This window comes from Lithobates pipiens, unplaced genomic scaffold, assembly GCF_037356315.1.
Source record: "Lithobates pipiens isolate NorthernLeopardFrog02 unplaced genomic scaffold, aLitPip1_a1.2 Scaffold_13, whole genome shotgun sequence".
In the NCBI taxonomy this organism is placed as follows: domain Eukaryota; kingdom Metazoa; phylum Chordata; class Amphibia; order Anura; family Ranidae; genus Lithobates; species Lithobates pipiens.
Window position 1 is genome coordinate 468,291,334 of NW_027507718.1, and position 12,189 is coordinate 468,303,522.

At 41.8% G+C, this 12,189-nt stretch overlaps 1 protein-coding gene across 1 annotated transcript in view; it reads left to right on the forward strand.

The window, feature by feature from the left end:
* The window catches only part of LRPAP1 (LDL receptor related protein associated protein 1), a 28,461-nt gene extending 16,943 nt beyond the window's left edge, over nt 1-11,518 (forward strand). The window contains exons 5-8 of the mRNA XM_077477861.1: nt 4,879-5,034; nt 5,931-6,013; nt 9,537-9,713; nt 11,041-11,518. Coding sequence (XP_077333987.1) covers nt 4,879-5,034; nt 5,931-6,013; nt 9,537-9,713; nt 11,041-11,109 — 485 coding nt within the window. The 3' untranslated portion in view covers nt 11,110-11,518. The remainder of the gene's footprint in view (nt 1-4,878; nt 5,035-5,930; nt 6,014-9,536; nt 9,714-11,040) is intronic.
* Nucleotides 11,519-12,189: the final 671 nt, after the last annotated feature.

Genomic DNA, 12,189 nt, shown 5'->3' on the forward strand with positions numbered 1-12,189 from the left:
CTTCTCTCTGTGACATAACGGGAATAAGTCCAGGTACCGTGTCATCCTGACTTTGAAAGTCTGGATTTGCCAGGTGCCCGGACTGATGGCAGTGTTGGCCTTTCAGCGAGCTGCTGAAAGGCTGAGATGGCCGCTCAGCGCTCCAATGAGCATGTAGGAGCAGAGCAGGACTGACGGGCAGCAGCTCTCCGCTTGGAAAGTTGAGAGAACCGAGCCATTGGCAATATTCGTTGCTTGGCTGTCAGTGATGGTGGGGTACAGATGCAGCATCGGCCTGATGCTGTATCCACCTAGATAAGTATGAATATGGGATAGAATTTTTTTTTTTTTTTTTTTTTTTTTTTTTAAAACATACTTTTAAGGTAAGCCGTGCACGGCTGCATCTATTCTCTCCTTATGTCCTCTTCGAATGCAGTGAAGAGGAAGTGACTGGGGGGGTGTAGCTAAGTCCCGCTGTGGAAGTCTATGGAGCGTGGCTATGTAGACAGGTTGGGAGCGTGCAGGCTACTTCTCTCCCCATAGCAAGCGGCTGGTTATGGTGGACATAAAAAGAGCAGGAGCCAAGATCACCACAGGGGACCCCAGAAGACAAGGATCACGACCACTCTGTGCAATTCCACATCACAAAGCAGGGATGAATAACCTGTTTGTTTTATTAATAAAAAAAATAAATAAATCTGACGTTGACACTTTAAATTTATGAAAGGATTGTAGTATTTAAGATGTGTAATCTGCTATGTGATCACTTTTAAAGTAGATCTCCAGCTTTTATACTGATACAGTTAAAAATGCAGCCAATTTGCATATATTGGATGCAGAGCATCAGTTAATGTCACATCAGCCTATCAGGTGCGGGAGATACACTGCCACTGTGAAGACCAGTTAAAATTATGTTTGTTCCCGGTCTGCCTGCATTGTAAAACAAGGGGTCAGTACATGGGAGGTCCTGTGTGAGGTCGGGAGGGAGGAAGGCACTTGATCAGCTTCAGCTACTTATTGGCTAAGAAGGCAGCAGGGGGAGGTGCTACAGCCTCCTCAGCCAATGGGTACACAAAGTGCATTGTCCTTCCCTTCAAATTCATCCCGCAAGCTTCTTGTCTTAAGCCCCGTACACACGAGAGAACTTATGTCCGACAGACTTCCGAAGGAGTTCTGCCGGAGTTCCGACAGAGTTCTGACGGACTTTTCGACTGAGCGGACTTGGCCACACACAATCACACTAAACTCCGATGGATTCGAACGTGATGACGTACGACTGGACTCGAATAAGGAAGTTCATAGCCAGTAGCCAATAGCTGCCCTAGCGTCGGTTTTAGTCCGTCGGAATAGCATACACACGAGCAAATTTTTCGGAGGGACCGGGTCCGGCGGAGTTCCGTCGGAAAAATTTGAAGCATGTTCCATATTCTAAAGTCCGTCAGACTTTGGCGAATCAAAAGTCCGTTGCAGCCCACACACGATCGAATAGTCTGGCGGAATCATTCCGTTGGACTTTGGATGTTCAAAAGTCCGCTCGTGTGTACGCGGCATTAGTGGGTGTGGGAAGAAGCAACTCTGATGCGGGGAGAAGGCTGAACAGAATTGCATGAAATGAGTGAACTTCCTGCAGTGATCGGAGGTGAGAGAGGAGAAAAGTTCCTTTCACAAGTTTACTTTTATTTCCCCTCCCTCAGTCTACTACATGGCTGTACGTCTGGCCGGTAAGACCATGCAGTAAATCATTAGCACTGATCCTCACTCCCCTCCCTTGTTCACTTTCTCCTGTTCTTTTCTGCTCTCCACCTCCCATATATCTCCACTGAACACATCCTGCAGCCTCACATCTTGACATTCCACTCTAGAAGCCCACACACTGTCTAACACCCTTTCCACTACTAAAGTGAGACTCCAGCTGCACTGTTTGCTATTCTGTTACTACTTGTGACAGTAGTACTAATAGTATACAATGCAATACTGTCTGCAGCCATAAATGATACAGCACCTGTGATCATCAACAACATAACGATCACAGGTGCTGTGGCTGTATCATTTATGGCTGCAGACAGTATTGCATTGTATACTATTACTCAGGGCTTTTTTTATTTTTTTGTGTGTGTTTTTGTTTCAGATGAAATGTAGCACACCCTGAACTCTGTACGTAGCACACTCCTGAACCCTGCACCCTGTGCATAGTGCACCCTGAACTCTGCATGTAGCGAGCTCTAAACTCTATACATTGCACACCCTGAACCCTTCACTCTGTAGGTAACTGGGTGCTCAAGGCTGAGCCGGCCCCCTCCAGGGGAAAAAAATAATTATCTACAGCCCCATATGTAAACCGAGCCTAAAGAACGATGGTCAAAAATTCCTCCTGAATGGTGTGCAGGTCTGATCCAGAGCTACAGAAAGCACTTGCTTCAAGTCAAAGGAGGTACAGCCAGCTATTAATTTCCAGGGTTCACTTTTTTTCCTCCAGCACTGTGAATGTTTTAATAGGTGTGTACTATTATTGTGTGTTAACAGTGTAGGCACATTGGGGTTGATTTACTAAAGGCAAACACACTTTGCACTACAAGTGCACTTGGAAATGCAGTTGCTTTACATCTGAGGGAAAGATATGAAATGAGGGGAATCTCTGCTGGTTTTATCATCCAATCATGTACAAGCTAAAATATTTTTTATTTATTTTTTCCTTGCATGTCCCCCTCAGATCTACAGCGACTTGTAGTGCAAAATGGATTTACCTTTTAGTAAATAAACCCCATTGTGTTTGTCTATTGTGATCTGATCCTCATCGAAGTTACATTTTATGTCAAATTATTGCAGAAAACAAGTTCATTCCAAGATGCAGAGATATGGCTGTATATTACGGTAAACTGCCCAATACATTGGTGTCCTTGAGCCCTCACTGTTACAAGTTGAGCCTTTACTGTTTTGACTGTTACTTTTTGTTTTACCATCCAAATAGAATGTTCTGAGAAGAAAAGGGACTTAATCCCTCAGTAGTTTTTATCCGCCGTTCAATATCTAGGCATTGACACAGACACCTTTCTGTGAGTCTTTCAGATTTGTACGGTTTTAATTAAATCTCCTCAGTCAGCTCTTAGGCTCAGATTTGAAGATGGCCTTTGTAATAAACGTAGAGTAGCTGCACGTGCTAGAGCGTCTTTTGTTTGTTTGGCCTGCGTATCGGACAGCTTGTTGGCGAATTGTCAATACTTAGACGATTAAGAGTAGGACAGAAATCTTTCACATGAAGTTCACACAGGGCGCTCCAGGCACTACAGTACAGCTCAAGAAGATATATATTTTTTTCTTGGTGTTTGCTGGAGGATTTCGGGGAAATTACAGTCGCCCTTTTCAGGGTGAGGTGCAGGTGATGATGACAAAGTAAAGGTCTAAAAGGGGTTTTGGATAAGCCGCTGGCAAATGTATGGTTCCAGTCTAATCCGTAACCTTAACTGACATTTGTTTTACAGAGAAATGGATAACAAATAGCAACATGAGACCTCTAATCAAAGTGCGGCGCTCTCCTTTCATGACAATAGCTGGGTTTTTCTTTCAGCTACGTTCCCCGGTACTTTAATAATAAATCTAATACTGCGGAGGCAAGAGGCAGCATGTAGTCTTCACTTCACATTGTAATACATTTATGTTAATAGTATCCCATTTAAAGTGTTCCTGTAAAAATGGCAATCTGGGTACAGCCTTGGTGGAATAATTTCAGAAAAAGATTATCGTAAAGGATAATCCACTTCATATAGAGAACCTTTTTTTGTAGTTTGTTTACATTTGTACTGATTGGTTCCTAAAATTCTGAATGTATTTACACACTGCCAATTGATCACTCCTTATCCCCGCTGCATCTTTGCTCTAATCTAAATTAACCTGCCTAATCTTTCCACAGATTCATACATGTCCAGATATAATAGCTGTAGCCTCTAGTAATTGTTTACATCCTGGCGACAGCTGCACATTATAGCCCCATAGAATTCTTTGAGGTTGATTCCCACCATCTTTTTAATTTCTAGCCTTGCGACACTGCCCCCTAGCAGTCTACCAGGATGTAGTGTACAGGCAGGGCTGGTGCAAGGATTTTTGACACCCTAGGCCAAACCTCATTTTTGATTCACCCCCACCCCCTTTTGCCTGCCCATGTAAACCCCACCTTTTTAATGAAGTGCCCATCAAATGCTACATTGCCAGCGCCCGTCAAATGCAGCCTCACCAGCAGCCATCAATGAATGTTTGCTTGCTGCCATTCATTTGGGAATCGGGACACAGACAGTCCTCCGCCACTGCTGCGTCTCTGACACTATGTGTGAACGGAGCAGTGGCTGTCTGCTGATGCTGAGACTTGACATATAATGACACTATAAGGTCATTACAGGACCGGTGACATGTCCCAAAAAATTGCAGGGAGAGGGGGGGAGGTGATCTTCCTTCCGGCAGGGGAGAAAGTGGGAGCTGGGTACTTCTAAAAACAGGGTACCTGCTCTGTCAGGGGGTCACCATCACTTAAATTGTAAGTTCCATTTTTGGGTGGAACTCCGCTTTAAGTCAGCACAAAGGGGATAAAAAATATAAGTGCGCTTTGCCTTAAGGGCTAGGGTCACACCTGTGTGGCCCGCAGTTTGTGCGGGCACTAGAGCCCATTCATTTGACATGCAGGAAATTAAGTCCCTGCACTATTTTTGAAATTCCAGTCTGAAACCAACGTTCCCAGTACAGGTGGGATTTCCAGTGTGGGCAGCGTGCCATTGGCATTAATACCACCTGCCCACGGGTCCTGCATTTCCCTGTACTTTTGACAGGACTTTTAACAAATTAATCTAAACTGTTAAATGTAAAGAGTATAAAATATTTTAATATTTTTATTTTTTTATTTCTACTTAACAGAGGTCCATAAAAATGTTATCAACCCAGATGAACATGAGCTGAAAACAGACTTCTTGCACAGCAAACATGCAGATCTTAAAGAGAAACTCCACAGCATCAACCAAGGATTTGAGCGTTTACGGAAACTGAGCCATGAAGGATATGCTGGTGGAAGAGGTACGTCTGTGTTACAAATTGAGCCTCATGCCCCATCGCATATAGATACTGTACATAACAGCTCTCCGTTTTTAACCACTTTGGCATCAGAGCCTTCTTCTTTTTCTCCTTTTTCCTTCCAATTGTGACCAGGAATAAATGGGATAAATTCAAAATTTGAGTTTCCATCAGAAAAAGAATAGAGGGGAAATCTGCCAAGGGAGACGCTTCCTTTTCTGTGTACAGAACAGGAAGTGAGGCAAAATCCTTGTTAGAGTTATACTTAAACATTAGGGCTGATTTTCTTGAAGACATTAGTCTGGTATGTGCTCACTTAAGTCCGATGCAAGGGAAAATGATCTGTTAACTTTGGAGTATAACTGTACTTTCATTTAAAAAAAATAACAATTGTACTAGTCCCGCTAGCCTCTAAAAAAAAAAAAAAAATTTTTTTTTTTATTTTTTTAAATGGCAATATGATGTAATACCTCTTTTATAAAGGGATCCTGTTCTCAGCAATATTGCCTACAACTTTTGCTGTGGAGTGAAAAATGCGCTGCCTGAAGTCAGATTGCTCCGTTCTCCTGTCTTCTAGCAGTGCCATCTGTTTATGGTCAGGAACAGCTTATTTACAGCACCGATGGATGAAAACATATGGTCAGGCCATGCTGCTGGAAGCAGGAACATCCTCTGAAAAATGACCATCAATATTGACCTGTTTTCCTAGGCTTTGAAAGCGAATACAAATGTATGATGTCTAGTGAATGTGCCATTGTACGTTAAGGTTGATTGGGTACTTTAAAGTTTAGCATCCTAGAATAAGTTACTCTTGATAAACTTATTTTTTATTTTGATTTGCAAGAGCACAAATAAACTTGTAGGAAAATTTACCACTTTGCGTTGAATGTTTATTTCAGATTTTACGGAGCCACGTGTCAATGATTTATGGGATATGGCACAGACTGCCAATTTTTCTGATACTGAATTAGAATCCTTTAAGGTAAGTACCAATTCAAAAAGGGCAGGTTGACCAGGTCCTGTAAGTCAGGAGGGCTGGCTGTCAATCGTTTTTGGTGTCTTTATTTTTGATGGGAGATATTCCCACTGGGATACAAGTTAGTTTCTGCATTCCCCAAGTAGAAATGATCCTTAGAAGGGAGAAAACCGAAAGGAAGGTGGACGACAACCATCTATTTAAATTGGCTCCAACATGCCCATGAGTTGAAGTTTAATGTTCTGTTCATTGTAAGAACTGATCTAAAATTTCCTATTTATTTATTTTTTAATGCAAGCTGTGCACCAGTCAGGACTGCCATCTCTAAATACTCACTTATTCATTTTGCTGCAAACATTCCTGTTTTTCCTGCCCTTCCCTTGGAATGATGACTATGCTGAAGTATGGCCATTCAATATTTTCACAGCTTTGGCACCCAACACCCATCTGACTCAACAGGCTGGCGTAATTGTCTGGCCCCTCTGCAGTGAATATCTGAAGGTTATTACCACATCTTTTAAAACTTTCAGTACCACTCTGAGGAGCTGAAATTAACTCTGGTGCCTTCACAACACTTGGATTTAAACATTAGCTGCTACTAAATATCTACCACCTAGGCGTGGTCATGTACATCCACTCTTTTCTCAGCTAAGGACCAGGTCATGCAACTCAATGGTATTTAATGAGATTTACTATACTTTAGTAAAACTGTGTATTCTCTGTTTATGAGCTCATCAGTCCTGCTTCAAGGGCTGCCCATAAGAAGCCTTTGTTTAACCACTTCTCGCCCAGCCTATAATAGAATGACGGCTGGGAAGTGGTTCTGTTTATCCTGAATGGGCGTCATATAACGTCCAGCAGGATATGTTATCGCGGCGTGTCACTCTGACACACCACATCTTCGATCATAAGAAGCCTCTAACAGAGGCTTCTTACCATGTGATCAGCTGTGACCAATCACAGCTGATCATCGCGTGAACCCGGATGTGCCGATAAACGGCATTACTCGGTTTGTGCTGACAGAGAGCCAATTGGCGGCGGGGGGGGGGGGGGTGGTCTGTGCTGATAATTGGCACACTGATTATCAGCATAATCCCCCATCAACTATGCCCATAAGCTGGCATTCAGTGCCCCATCATAAGCCCCTGCCAGTGCCCACCATAGTGCCAAGCCGTGTCCATCACAGTGCCAATCACTGCCCAGCATTAACACCTGTCAGTACCGGCCCAATCAGTGCTATCTTTTAGTGCCCGTCAGTGCCCCATTATTGGTGCCACCCCTCATCAGTGCCCAACAGTGCAGACTCATCAGTGCCCATCGGTGAAGGAGAAAACAATGTTTTATAACGGAAACTAAAACTTATTTTTTGAAAAAAATAAAATAAAATCGGTCTTTTTAGTTTAGTAAAAAATAAACTGCAGAGGTGATAAAATACCACCAAAAAGCTCTATTTGTGGGAAGAAAATGATAAAAATGTTTGGGTACAGTGTTGTATGACCACAATTGTCATTCTAAGTGCGACAGCGCTTAAAGCTCAAAATTGTCCTGGCCAGGAAGGGGGGAAAGTGCCTGGTATTGAAGTGGTTAAAAAAAGTCTAGGAATGCAGCTCTTTGAATTTTACCATCAGATTCCTTCCTTTTTTATTGGTAACATTATTTGGCCTACTAAATATCCTGTCACCTGAATCCTGGATGTTGGATATTTCTCCCTATTGTATCGTAAAAGGTTTTTACATACTCTATTTATTTCTATGCTAAAAAGTTGATCCTTTTATACTTGAAAGGCCCTTTACTCTCCATTCATTTCTGTGTAGTTTTATCAGAACCCCTTCTTTTTATTTATTTTTTTTGCTTTTTTTTTTTCTTCCTATGAGCAACCTATTCAAGCAGAGGATACCCGCCCCCCCCCCCCCCCTCTTAGGGGGGGGGGGGACGGACGGACCTCTGCTCATACAATAGCCATCTCTCCTCTCCTTCGTAAACTGCCTCATTGTAACCTGATTGAGTGTACTTTGGTCTCTCTGCTTTCACAATAGTTGTACTCTATTTACAATGTCAACCGTGTGTGTATGTATGTATGTGTATGTATGTATGTATGTATGTATGTATGTATATATGTATGTATATATATATATATATATATATATATATATATATAATCTCTCTAATAATTTTTTATTTTTTGCCTGGTCATTAAGGGGGGAAATTCTTCCGGTCCTTAAGTGGTTAAGGCCCATAAACAATCAGAAAACCATATGCAAAATACTGATTATTCAATTTTTTTTATTTTTTGACGTGATCGTATAACAGTCTGTTCGTACATTGCTTTCGAGAGCCGATTACGATAGGTCATCCGACATTATTTGGCTGAACGAACAATATTCTCGCACAATGCTAGATCGAACGATTTTCCATTTGCATCGGTACATGACATCACTTCAGAATTTTTACTCTGTCGTATGAGAATTTTTGTAACTTTAGTAATCTCTCCTTCTTTTTCAGTCTGAGATTGGCATGCACAAAAAAAAAACCGGATGGTCATTCATTTAGTAATCTCATCGTGTGTACCAAGCATTACGGTCTTCTGAAAAATTCAGCCTGTTGGGATGTTGAGGGATGTTGGGACACCTTTTCAGTGCAGGGGACACGGGTTCAAAAAGGTTATCATTGTGGATTTTCCACTCACAAGATTGTGTTTCTTGTGGCAAGTGTCTGAGCTGGCTATTTAAAAGAACCCTTTCTGATTTTACACAAGGTGAAGGTGATGTTGAGGCCCAGGACTTCCTACCTAAGGAAGTTTTTGGCTTTTCATCTCACCCAGGACATTGTTCTGTCATCCCAATCTGGCTTCTGTTCATCAGTAGATTTCCCTCAGTAGCGTGGATGAATTTTAGGCTTTGTGTTTCTTCCAGCTACTGCTTCTTTCTGGCTCCATTCGCACTAGTGTGTGTGTGTGTGTGTGTGTGTGTGTGTGTGTTCAATAGAGAAGCTGCAGAAAAGCATCTACTGCCTTTTTGCCACGATTTGCGCTTTTTGGATCTGCCCAACAAATTTTCCCCCAAAAAAGCGTAAACCCGATGTAAAAAGCACTGCAGAAACGCTCAAAAGCACCATGCATAGATATGAATCAAGCCTTAGAATTTTTGTCATTTCTGATGGTCCCTGTAATGGAGTGCCAGCGGGGGGACCCCAGAATAGGAGGATCAGGGCTGCTCTGTGCAAAACCATTACACAGAGCAGGCTAGTATGACATGGTGGTTGTTTTAAAAAATAACATGTTTTACAATCGGTTTTAGCTGGGAATAGGTAAAAGTTGTTTATGCAAACATTTTATGAAGGAGCCCAGACGTCTAGTTTAAATTTATGTAAGAATATTGCCCTAACGCTTTACTAGTGAGGTCAGTTTCCTGGAGCTCAGAAGTGTTACCATCAATATATTGATCATTGCAACCTGTGCAGACATCTATATCCTAGGGGCTGTGTTGATAATAGTATCGATCATGTCTTTCACAATTTTTCTCTCCTAAAGGACGAACTGAAACACTTTGAAACCAAAGTTGAAAAACACCAGCATTACCAGAAGCAGCTTGAAATCTCCCATGAAAAGCTGAAGCATGTTGTAGAAACTGGTGACAAGGAGCACATCAAGAAGAGCAAAGAGAAGCATAATGCCCTCACGGAAAAGATAAAGGAGATGGGCTACAAGGTGAGCATGTGAAGCAGTTTTACTGAAGAGTGGAGAGGTCGGTGTTCTGCCAAAATCTGTCCCCCCATTGGATAGTGTCCGCCCTGTACTGCACAGGCGCAGCGCTCGTGCAGTACGGAGGACAAGGAAACTCCGAAAGTCTCTGAAGATGAACGGCGCATGCGCACTGAGTTCAGGTTCAAGCCCCACCATCCAAGTGGACATACGGTAGCACTTAGTAACAGGCTTCGGACACGGCCTCGCTTCGCTCGGCTATTTTTTATTCCAACTCTGTGTGTGTGTGTGTGTGTGTGTGTGTGTGTGTGTGTGTGTGTGTATATAAAAAAAAAATATATATATATATATATATATAGATTTCCCTAGATGGATGCAGCATTGATCAGACCATGTGCTCGCAATCTTTCCCCAGCCTTGACTGGCACTGTGACATCACTGTTGGCAGAAAACTGGTTGCAGGAGTGCAGAACGAACTGCACTTCTCCATTTTAAGAAGTTATGACAAGCAGCTTTTAAAGTGGAGAAAGTTCAAATAAGAGTAACACAAGTGGCCATAGGCTGGGGGAAAGGTACCTGTCGGTTGTAGCACAATCAGGGAGGGAGACCGCTAACAGTCTAGGTTTACTCTGAATCTGAATGCAGAGTAATTGGACAGGAAAAAATATGTCACTACTAGAGCTGCACGATTCTGGCCAAAATGAGAATCACAATTTTATTTTTATTTTTTTTGCTTAAAAAGCTCATTATTCTTGCGACGTAAAATTTTTCACATTATACAAAAAAATTGCATTTGAAAGACCGCTGTGCAAATACAGTATTTTATTCTCTAGGGTCTCTGCTAAAAAAAAAAAAAAAAATATTTTAACTTGAAACCAACAAATGTCAGAAAAAGGTTTAGTATTCAAGTGGTTAAACTTCCCTCACTTACACACAGTCCTGTCCATTGACAAATTGTTACAATGTTTAGACTTCCACTGATAAAGAATGTTGTGCTTCTTGGCACACTGGCCAGAATTTTTTTTTCTTCCTTTCTTTTGATGGCTGCGGCTTCAGAGAAAATTCTTTGCATAGCAAGAATCGTGAAACACTTTTTTTATGAAGATCGCAACGGGGAAAGAATCGAGATAACGATTCTTGACGATTGTGCAGCTCTAGTCCTTACCTATAAGGACAAACTGGCAGCAGTTTCCCTTGTTTTGTGTGGGGGGGGGGGGGGGTTTGTGGGGGTGTTTTTCTTTTATTTTTATTTTTTGTTTTTATTTTTTTCATAATGGGATGTTTTGTGAGCCTTGTCAACATAACTGTACTTTTATGGCTTTACTTCATTTAGGTTAAAAAACATCTTCAGGACTTGAGCAGCCGCATCTCCAAGAATGGCCTCTCACACAATGAACTCTGAAACAAATGACTTTGTGAGACCTAGACATTTCAGCCTGTCCGCAACATGATACCAAGTGGCTTTCCCTGCTGATTTCAAAAGAGCCTAATTTCATCAGTCTACAGGCATCACCCATACATGAATGTGCTCCTCTCTACTTTTTGTGATGGCTGTTCAGTTAATCTGCAGTCTCTCCTACCAATTTTCTTTTATTTTCATGGGGAAAAAAAATCTTTCTTTAAATCAACTAGAACTAGTATTTTTCTGAAGGGTTTGCTGTTAACTTCCTATATTATATTAATATGTAATGTGTGTGTTTTTGTTTTTTTAATATTCATCCTACACAGTGTTTATTACTGCACCAGCTGACTTTTTGCATTGCCTTCAGAGATTCATTGATTGAAATCTTAAAATAAATATTTTCTATGAATGTTCTGTGGGTCTTTTTACTTTTAAAATTGAACCTTTGCTGTACTGGATTTACTTTTAACTCCATTCTTAAAGCAAACTCCAGGGATGATCTATGTTGCATATTTGCATTGTGCCTAGCTGACCCAATATAAGAATACATATGTGATACTTGATTTGCCTCTGAACGATGTAAGTATGCAAAATACAGTATATTATCCAGCTTGAAAGCAAAACTGCTTTTTCCCATGCCATGTGAACCAACAGGGTTGCTAAAGGTCTTCCATTCCTAGCAGCACATACGTTATTCCCTTACCTCTTTATACTGCTTCCTTCTAACTCGCAAACAAAGCCAAGGATAAATCGAAGGAAAAAACAAGCTTGCTCACTGACCAGCCCACAGACAACTGAATCAACCTGTCTAATGCCGCGTACACACGGTCGGAGAATCCGTCGGAATGTGTCCTATCGGACAGTGTCGTCGGATAATCCGACTGTGTGTGGTATGCATCGGACTGATTAAGTCCGAATCTCCGTCCGACCCAATTTTCCAACATGTTGGAAATATTTCCCGACCAACTGGGCCGGTCGGACCTAATCCGATCATGTGTAGAGCATTTTGATCGGACCAAGTGCCACGCATGCTCAGATCAAATTCCTACATCAAAGCTATTGGCTACTAGCCTGAATGTA